The sequence below is a fragment of the Condylostylus longicornis genome, unplaced genomic scaffold, assembly GCF_029603195.1.
Source record: "Condylostylus longicornis isolate FDR11 unplaced genomic scaffold, ASM2960319v2 ptg000207l, whole genome shotgun sequence".
NCBI lineage: Eukaryota > Metazoa > Arthropoda > Insecta > Diptera > Dolichopodidae > Condylostylus > Condylostylus longicornis.
Window position 1 is genome coordinate 47,334 of NW_026578175.1, and position 11,440 is coordinate 58,773.

The 11,440-nt window shown below is 25.3% G+C and overlaps 1 protein-coding gene across 1 annotated transcript; it reads left to right on the plus strand.

The window, feature by feature from the left end:
* The first annotated feature begins 2,738 nt into the window (after positions 1–2,738).
* Positions 2,739–3,440, plus strand: LOC129616441 (histidine-rich glycoprotein). Its single transcript, XM_055532065.1, has one exon. It carries the CDS (start codon positions 2,739–2,741, stop codon positions 3,438–3,440), a length of 702 nt encoding a protein of 233 aa, XP_055388040.1.
* Positions 3,441–11,440: the final 8,000 nt, after the last annotated feature.

Genomic DNA, 11,440 nt, shown 5'->3' on the forward strand with positions numbered 1-11,440 from the left:
AGGTTTTTTATGTACCGATTATATTATATTCCCGAGTATTTTCAAGAAAATATTGAACAGATTCTTTTGAAATTTTATTAATTTTAAGTAAAGAGAAATAATCAAAAAATTTTCTTAGAATTTAATGTAAATTTAGTGTGTTAAAAGAGGGAACTTTTAGATTTTTTGGAATATAAGAGCTGGGAAACTGAGATGAGGGCCAATTTTACATTTTTTATTTACATTAAAACTAATTGACGGAATTTTTTCAAATTTAATATATGAGTTGTGTTTGCTAGAAGAGCTAACTGGTGAACTTTTCAGGGAATTCGGATGGCGAAATGTTTGAAGGACATTTTCGTAATCTTATTTTTTACAATGTTTATTCAATAATAAACATTTTAGGTGAGCTATAGACAACAGACTCTATGTGCTCGGTTATGTGTTGATCACATCAGTTTTTTTCTATTTAAATTGATATGCTTTTTTAATTGTTTTTTCTTTTTTTAAATATTTCATTTCTGCTCTCATTCCTCTTATGAAAGTTCAACGCCCAGTTCTGAAAATGGTGAACTTTTTTTTTTATTTCAAAACTTTAAGCGAAATTTTATGTCACTTTTTTGCAGTATATGACATTCTCAAAAACATCCGTACTAAAATTTAAGTGGTTGACCTTTTTTGGAAGAGAAAAAAGGCGCGCAAAAAATAGACAAAATAAGAGAAATCCAAAATTTTGTACTATAAGTATATGAGCGCGCATTACTTCAGTGCATTAGCAATACTAAAGTATTACAGATTACACTAGCAATACTTTAAGGGATTAGGTGGCTTCCAAATCGAGTCTTTATCCTATGTTATTCAATAATCCTTTCAACTTTTTATATATGATGTTTGCATTTACAAACCTCATATAATAACAATGTACACCATAATTTTAAGTTATTAGATGTATTTTTTTTTTAAATTTATCTACATGTGTACGTGATTTTCTTTTCACAAGAACGAATCTAGCACTACATATGTATACATACACATATATTATAATAAATTTTTTATTGTCTTTTGTTTTTTTCAATTTTCATTTCGAGCTATATTTTTGATTATACTCCTACTTGTCTAAATAATTTTCACTATTCAATTTTAATATAAAGCTTAATTTCGTTTATATTTTTTATAAATTATACCTTTACAAAATTAAATGAAATTAAAAATTCAATTTAAAGTATCTTAAAAAAATCTTGCTTTACCAAATTTTAATTTAAGGTATCTTATAAATCTTATTCACAACTTTAACATTTTTCACAATTCAACATGCTACGTATGTATACAATTCTGTTCATACCAATTCCCAGATAACAAATGGGCAAAATCAAGTATTTTTGCATATTACCCTCTATATCTTAATCAGATACATGAATTAATCAATGTTGCCCTTAAAATATTGGATAAGTTGAAGAAAATTAAAACAGCTCCTATAGTACGCCATCTGGAATTTTACTTTGAAAACCGACAGTTTGGCAAATTTTATCCACCTGTCTCCATTAGACATCTGTAAACCACTCCAACTAAAACTCCTAAGACTGCGGTTATAAAAAGTAATAAACAACGCATATGCACAATGTATAAATAACTCAAGAATATATGAAATATATGTATGTATGTATACACATAAGTTTTTCAAAATAAATCGTTCTTGTCGAAAGTTTTTTACCTATTACCTATTTACTTATTTTTTTAAACCTCCTTAAACTACAAAAAAAATTTTTGTTTACATACATATGTTTATGATTGATCCCAATGAATAGATAATTAAATATTATAATTAAGAAATAAGTAGACATAAAGAATTCACTTTGTTGTTTCTTTTGCCTTACTTTTCTCTGTTTTTTTACCTTTAATTCAAGCAAAAATGTACTTAAACACACTCGCCTTACTTTACATAAAAAAATTTCACCTTAAAATATAATAAAAATATAAGTCACGTAAAATTAACCTAATTAACTAATTACAATATATGGGAGTTCAGTGAAAAATGATATTTTGACGTAAAACTAGATCTGTTTGCTGAATTAATTTTTTGTACCTGAGCCTGTTGTTTACAATAAATTTTATTTTATACTTACACGTACATATAAAAATCAATGTCCTTGACATTGTCGTTGTGTTTCAACTATGATACGCTCTTGCGTATGTGTACATGTACGTTTAAAGGAACTAAACCAAAGAATAAATTTACTGAATAAAATTTCAGCATAATTTTTTTTTCCCTTTTTTGTTATGTTAGTAATATAGTAGCTTTATAGTTGCTATATTGATATATACTTGATTTTTGAAATGTTTTCGATATTGATCTGCTTTTCAGCTAAATTCTAATTTTTTTGTTTATGTATGTTGATTGACCTACATTGAGACATAAGTAGTCTTTCACAGACTGTTTTTATTTTTAAACTAGTTTTTCTTTTTCTTTCAATTTTCCTATAACCCAGGTATTTTGAAAATTAATGAACCATACCTTGAATGATTTTTGCGGTCAAAAATGTAATAATGCTTTAACAAAAAACCACTTTAAAGTTACAAAATGGAAATTTTTTTCAAAAATTTTGAATAGATAAAAAAATAGCAAAGGTTTCTAATATAAATACGGAGAATTAACCAACTTAATTCAGTATCAGCTTCACATCTAAAGAAATCACAAAACTGGGAAGTAAATTAATAAAGTATTTCATTTTTGTTAAAGTTAATGATTTAGGAATTTAATCATGAAATATATATGGGTGTTATACCTGTTGACATTATTGGTCACTTATTCGGTAGGACACAAGCATCATCATCATGAAGAAGGACATGAGGAGGATGGCGGCCATAAACATCATGAAGATCATCATGAAAAAAAAGGACATAAAGGAGATAAAGGTCATAAGGGTGAACATCATCATCATCACGGAGATAAAAAGCATTATGAGGAAGATGATCATCATAAACATTATGAAGAAGATGGTGGACACAAGAAAAAACATTGGGACGAAGATGAAGACTATGGTGAGCATCACGAACATAAAAAGCACCATAAAGGTGGAAAACATCACCACAAAAAGGGGCACAAAAAAGGACATAAGACCACTGGATATCACAAAAAAGCGCATAAAGACGAATATAAAAAAGAGCACAAATTTTGGGATGATGACGAGAAAGGTGGACATCATAAAAAACATGGCAAAGGTCACGAATATCACGAAGATCATCATGGGGAACACAAAAAGGGTGAACATCATGACTCTGCTTTTAAAAAAGGACATAAAGGGGAAAAAGGGCATTATGATAAAGGACATTTTGATGACGAGCATAAAGGGCATAAAGGTCATCACGGTCATGATGAACATCATCATCATCATGAGCATTATGGTAAAAAAGGAGGTAAAAAACATGGTCATGAACATGGGTTTAAAAAAGGAAAACATTAGTATTAATTATGTGATTTTAAAATTGATGTTGCCAATGGGATACTGAATTAAAGTAATATGAAGTTTAAATAAAAATTGTTTTTCAAAATAATATAATAATAACTGAAATTAAAAATCTGTCTACAAGCAAAATAATGAAAAAGAATTCAAATGTAGAGATGAAATAATGTCAATTCCAGCGTACTTCTATGTCTATCACCTTTTTTTTTCAATTAAATAGTATAGTATAGATTTTCCATAAATCCAGATTCGTTCCATAAACCAAGAGATGCAATTATAGTAGAAATTTAAATTTTTATATAGAAAACTCGCTCTTATTGAAACATTTCTGACATTTTGTGAGTCACATCTTCTGCCAACTTAATACACATAGTTTTAGTAATAATTTAAAATTTTAAGGTTCAGAAATCTTATAGTGTTTATGACATAATATTGTTTTTTAATATTTTTAAAATCGGTCATTTTTGTAATTTTTGGTATCGGTCAAATATGATATCGTACAATCGGTATTAGTAATGCAATACAACATATTATTATATATAATTGCTTAGAATTTGGACTATTACTCTTAAAAGAAATTTGTTTGCAATAATTTGCAATGACGTAATGCATTAAATTCAAAGAAATGAGGGGTTTAAAAAAAAATAAGTGATTGCACCAAAAAATTAAAAATATAATTGAAAAAGGCAAATGAATTGAGGAAACATGATTGATTAATACATGAGTGAATAGGTACCAAGTTACATGCTTTTTCGAATTTCTTCTTCTTTTAATGCTCATTCGAGTGCTACATACATATGTACTAATGCTAATGCATTAAAAATGTACAAAAAATACAATGTAAAAATGTACTTCTAAGAACAATTCTTAATTTTGTTTTCGAAATATTCCAATTGAAATATTCTTTTATTTTTTTTTTCAATTTTTTACTTTAGTACGTTTTCAAAAGCCTCAAAATAAAAAGTATGTAATTTTTGAAGGAACGCTATCAGTTAAAATATAATCCGTTGATTTTCCTAAGAAAAATCGTTCCATTAAAAATATTTAGTTGAATTTGGTGAAAACAAAAGAAATTTTTCCTTAACGCAGTAACTGAGAGCGAAACGGCAAAAAATTGTAGTCCTTTAAATGCGTCCGTTGAAAAGTATAAATCAATCAAAAACTGTAAAATGTATTTTTTAACTGTCGTTTTCATTTAATACAACTAAATCAATAAAAGAAATCCTTTAAAAAGTTAAAAAAAAATAACAAAGTTAAAGCTGTTAAATATGTCTGTTGAAATGTTTTTTTGTTGCATCTTTTTGTTAAATCGAACTCTTATTAATATTTTATTTCATTTAACATATTATTCATATTATATTTACATAATGACTTAATTAAATAAGCTTGTGAATAATTATTTTTCACTAATTACTATTGTATTACTACACTAGTTGATTTTGTTTTTTTATTATATCATACATATGTATGTATATGTCAGATGGATTATCAATAAATTTAAAAAGCGTATTGACTGGTTCACTGATGAATTAGGCGATTTTAACATGGATGTTTTTTAAATTAAATGTTCTTATGTACGTGCATTTTATATAACTCGGGCACCAGTCACATTTTGTACAAATAAAAAACTTTAAAATTTTATATCCAAATTCACATTCGTAAACCGTTTTTTTAAGAATCTATAAGTCGTTTTTTCCAAGAATCTGAAGAATAGCGGTTCCAAATGTTTTAAGAAGTTCAGTAGAGAAATATTTTGTAGTTCATAAAAAAAGTAGTATTTAAAATGTCGTTTGAAGTAAAAACCGGTTAGTTAGTTTTACGGACTTATTTTTATGTATAGGACATAGTTCGCTAATGGTAACGAAACTTTTTCCTTTAAAATCGTAGAAATGGAAAAGTTTCAATAAGACAACAAAATTTCCAATCAAAATAACAAAAAAAAATCTTTTAAAAGATAACGGTTTCCAAATCACGCGTTATTTATTTTTTAATTTTTTAGTTTCATATGCACTGGCGAAACATGTAACTTAATGTTACTTCTTCACAAATGAGAATTTTCAAATTTATTTATTCAATACTGTTAAAATACACATTTTTTTCTATTACAAATATAATTAGTGTTAAAAGTGACCTTGTCCTAGAAAAATAATTTTTAGAGCTGCCTAGCCTTTCTGTTAAAATCAATTTCGAAGCAAGATTTTAAATTGCAGTAATATTGTACAAATCTTTTGCATGGGAATAATATGTGATGAAAATTTGTACATGTACGATTTACTAGCAAAATTTGCGACAGTTGTAGTAAGTTAAGTTTTCCCTCATGTTCAAATTTATATGTTTTCTATATTCATATTGTTTGTTTCAAAATCAGAACTCATAACTAGGTATCACTTTTTAGTAAAAGAATCTCAAAAGAATACAATAGAAAAAGCCTTGCAAAAGTTTTTTTATAATGTGGCGAATTCTTATTATTTATTGACATTTGTTTTATGATGTTTCGTACATTCATTTAGCATGATACGTAAATAATTAATGTATTATTCAAAATATGTGTATAAAAGAGTTGAAGATATGATTAAATTACCGCACGTAAATGTGTAAGTTATATATCCGACCTACTATTAATCCTAAAACTAATAAAATATAAAATTTATTATATGATTCTTAAAATTTCAACTTAAACAATTTCATGACTTATTTTAATTCAAGCATAAGAATCATACCTTCTGATTTATTCTTTTTTATTATTCTTATTGTAGGAATTGAAAGTGACAGCTCCAGGCGCGGTTCTCCTGTATTCGTCGCCCTAAGCATTTCCTAAAAAGTGCGCCCCCCTTCAACCGTTTCACCTATTTTATTACTGTGACCGGCATTGCATATTGTGCATCATAAAGCACTTTCTTGTAACCTTATTATGCTGAATTATAAAATTAAAGTCTGGAACTAAACTTTCAATTCTTTGGTCTATAAATTCAAAAACAAGGTAATTTATTTAAATGTATGTTTTTTTATGAACTTATGATAAGATTTATGACAATCATTTAAACTTAATTTTTTGATTTTAACAACCAAAAAATTTACTTTTTGACGTAGGTGAAACTTATTGTAAAAGGTTTTATGAAAATTATATCAAATGAACTTTTTTGAAAAATTTATTTACTTACATATATACTTAAATGATTGTACATAACGAAATTTTATTCATAATTTTAAATTTACGAATAAAATTTGGTTTTTTATTTCACAAAACGCCTGAGCAATGAAGCAGCGTATAAAAAAAGTATATTAAAGAAAATCAAAGTTTCGTTCTAAAATTTGTGACTTGAAAACTAAAGTAATATAGGTTGACACATTTCAACAATTTGAAATATCTCATTTCGGTTATTTATACGTTACTTATAAAATTGTTTCAAATAATATCAGTTAGTTTTTAAGTTATTAAAAATAAATATGTATTAAACTAATGTCTTTATATCTAACAAGTCCCAATGCTCAGAGAGAAACTTGAAAGCACGACCTTATTTTATATGGGTTTTTTTTAAATCGAAGTGGCTATTTTTTGAGAAGAAATATTAAAATAAATTCACACTTAAAATATATTTGAAAAATCAAAAAAATATATTATTATTTTCATTGATAATTATTTTAAAATTTCAAAAAAAGCGGAAAAACAACAAGCACATCCTTCGCCTTCAACGTTTTATATGTTACTGAAAGCATTTTATTATTTTTAAGTGAACAGCTTTTTTTTCTTGTAGGGTAAGTTAACTCAAGATATGGGGAGTAACTGTGGTGTCAAGTTGAAAATATAATTAATGAAAGATAATTCTTAAATGTTGATATAAATACATAGTAAAGAAAAAATTTGAAGAGGGAATTAGAAAATAATATCTAAAATACAATCAAATATTATTTTTTAAATACAAATTTTATATAAACTTCAAAATTTTACCTCTATTTTTATTTGAAAAAATATTAAAAACTTACTATCATTTATATCAATTACCTAAGAAAAAAAAATATTTAAAATGTTTGGAAAAAACAATCATATATTTTTATGACCGGATTTGAATATTTTTTTATTTTTGAAATAAATGGTATTTTACCAAATGACTCAAAAATCACGACTGTAAAATAACAGGTATTTTAAAATTTGTTCTTTATGTAATATTCTTTCCGTTTAGAATTAAGATAGGTCATACGTACACATGCAGGGACATTTTATAAATAGATTGCTCTTGTTTACCTGCTAATAAAATATGAAAGAAGAGCACAACAAAATTTTTGAAGCACTCATAAAGCATGTTCGAAATAGTTTTAAAATAATTATTTAAAAAAAAAATTGATTGGAAGTAGGTACATACATATTTATTTTTAATAACTTAAAAACTAACTGATATTATTTGAAACAATTTTATAAGTAACGTATAAATAACCGAAATGAGATATTTCAAATTGTTGAAATGTGTCAACCTATATTACTTTTATTAACATTTTTGTTAGCCGACACTACTCAACTTACCTTATTGGGAAATACAAAATGTGCATAAAAAATCATACATCCTTCCTCATTAACATTTGGAACCATACTGAAATATGAATTTCAAATTTTTTATCATTTTTTCTTTCCTCCTGCCTTTCTTTCTTTTTCCTGCAATAGAATTTAAATGGGAAGCTTTTTAAAAAATGTGTATAATATCCTGAGATTTTTTAAAATATTAAACTGTTTTTTACGTAAAAAAAAAGAAAAAAATAATAAAAAATATGACACGATCAGTGGCATTTAAAGAAAAAACCAGCAACGAAGCCAAAAATTCGTAATATTTCGTAAAAAAAATTGAGTATTGGGACTTGTCAGATATAAAGACATTAGTGTATAATATCCTGAGATTTTTTAAAATATTAAACTCTTGTTTACTTGAAAAAAATAAAAAATAATAAAAAATATGACACGATCAGTGGCATTTAAAGAAAAAACCAGTAACGAAGCCAAAAATTCGTAATATTTCGTAAAAAAATTGAGTATTGGGACTTGTTAGATATAAAGACATTAGTAACAAGTCCCAATGCTCAGAGAGAAACTTGAAAGCACGACCTTATTTGATATGGGTTTTTTTTAAATCGAAGTGGCTATTTTTTGAGAAGAAATATTAAAATAAATTCACACTTATTATAAAGCAGTTAAAATTTAGAAAATATATTTGAAAAATCAAAAAAATATATTAATATTTTCATTGATAATTATTTTAAAATTTCAAAAAAAGCGGAAAAACAACAAGCACATCCTTCGCCTTCAACGTTTTATATGTTACTGAAAGCATTTTATTATTTTTAAGTGAACAGCTTTTTTTTCTCATAGGGTAAGTTAACTCAAGATATGGGGAGTAACTGTGGTGTCAAGTTGAAAATATAATTAATGAAAGATGATTCTTAAATGTTGATATAAATACATAGTAAAGAAAAAATTTGAAGAGGGAATTAGAAAATAATATCTAAAATACAATCAAATATTATTTTTTAAATACAAATTTTATATAAACTTCAAAATTTTACCTCTATTTTTATTTGAAAAAATATTAAAAACTTACTATCATTTATATCAATTACCTAAGAAAAAAAAATATTTAAAATGTTTGGAAAAAACAATCATATATTTTTATGACCGGATTTGAATATTTTTTTATTTTTGAAATAAATGGTATTTTACCAAATGACTCAAAAATCACGACTGTAAAATAACAGGTATTTTAAAATTTGTTCTTTATGTAATATTCTTTCCGTTTAGAATTAAGATAGGTCATACGTACACATGCAGGGACATTTTATAAATAGATTGCTCTTGTTTACCTGCTAATAAAATATGAAAGAAGAGCACAACAAAATTTTTGAAGCACTCATAAAGCATGTTCGAAATAGTTTTAAAATAATTATTTAAAAAAAAAATTGATTGGAAGTAGGTACATACATATTTATTTTTAATAACTTAAAAACTAACTGATATTATTTGAAACAATTTTATAAGTAACGTATAAATAACCGAAATGAGATATTTCAAATTGTTGAAATGTGTCAACCTATATTACTTTTATTAACATTTTTGTTAGCCGACACTACTCAACTTACCTTATTGGGAAATACAAAATGTGCATAAAAAATCATACATCCTTCCTCATTAACATTTGGAACCATACTGAAATATGAATTTCAAATTTTTTATCATTTTTTCTTTCCTCCTGCCGTTCTTTCTTTTTCCTGCAATAGAATTTAAATGGGAAGCTTTTTAAAAAATGTGTATAATATCCTGAGATTTTTTAAAATATTAAACTGTTTTTTACTTAAGAAAAAGAAAAAAATAATAAAAAATATGACACGATCAGTGGCATTTAAAGAAAAAACCAGCAACGAAGCCAAAAATTCGTAATATTTCGTAAAAAAAATTGAGTATTGGGACTTGTCAGATATAAAGACATTAGTGTATAATATCCTGAGATTTTTTAAAATATTAAACTCTTTTTTACTTGAAAAAAATAAAAAATAATAAAAAATATGACACGATCAGTGGCATTTAAAGAAAAAACCAGTAACGAAGCCAAAAATTCGTAATATTTCGTAAAAAAATTGAGTATTGGGACTTGTTAGATATAAAGACATTAGTAACAAGTCCCAATGCTCAGAGAGAAACTTGAAAGCACGACCTTATTTGATATGGGTTTTTTTTAAATCGAAGTGGCTATTTTTTGAGAAGAAATATTAAAATAAATTCACACTTATTATAAAGCAGTTAAAATTTAGAAAATATATTTGAAAAATCAAAAAAATATATTAATATTTTCATTGATAATTATTTTAAAATTTAAAAAAAAGCGGAAAAACAACAAGCACATCCTTCGCCTTCAACGTTTTATATGTTACTGAAAGCATTTTATTATTTTTAAGTGAACAGCTTTTTTTCTCATAGGGTAAGTTAACTCAAGATATGGGGAGTAACTGTGGTGTCAAGTTGAAAATATAATTAATGAAAGATGATTCTTAAATGTTGATATAAATACATAGTAAAGAAAAAATTTGAAGAGGGAATTAGAAAATAATATCTAAAATACAATCAAATATTATTTTTTAAATACAAATTTTATATAAACTTCAAAATTTTACCTCTATTTTTATTTGAAAAAATATTAAAAACTTACTATCATTTATATCAATTACCTAAGAAAAAAAAATATTTAAAATGTTTGGAAAAAACAATCATATATTTTTATGACCGGATTTGAATATTTTTTTATTTTTGAAATAAATGGTATTTTACCAAATGACTCAAAAATCACGACTGTAAAATAACAGGTATTTTAAAATTTGTTCTTTATGTAATATTCTTTCCGTTTAGAATTAAGATAGGTCATACGTACACATGCAGGGACATTTTATAAATAGATTGCTCTTGTTTACCTGCTAATAAAATATGAAAGAAGAGCACAACAAAATTTTTGAAGCACTCATAAAGCATGTTCGAAATAGTTTTAAAATAATTATTTAAAAAAAAAATTGATTGGAAGTAGGTACATACATATTTATTTTTAATAACTTAAAAACTAACTGATATTATTTGAAACAATTTTATAAGTAACGTATAAATAACCGAAATGAGATATTTCAAATTGTTGAAATGTGTCAACCTATATTACTTTTATTAACATTTTTGTTAGCCGACACTACTCAACTTACCTTATTGGGAAATACAAAATGTGCATAAAAAATCATACATCCTTCCTCATTAACATTTGGAACCATACTGAAATATGAATTTCAAATTTTTTATCATTTTTTCTTTCCTCCTGCCGTTCTTTCTTTTTCCTGCAATAGAATTTAAATGGGAAGCTTTTTAAAAAATGTGTATAATATCCTGAGATTTTTTAAAATATTAAACTGTTTTTTACTTAAGAAAAAGAAAAAAATAATAAAAAATATGACACGATCAGTGGCATTTAAAGAAAAAACCAGCAACG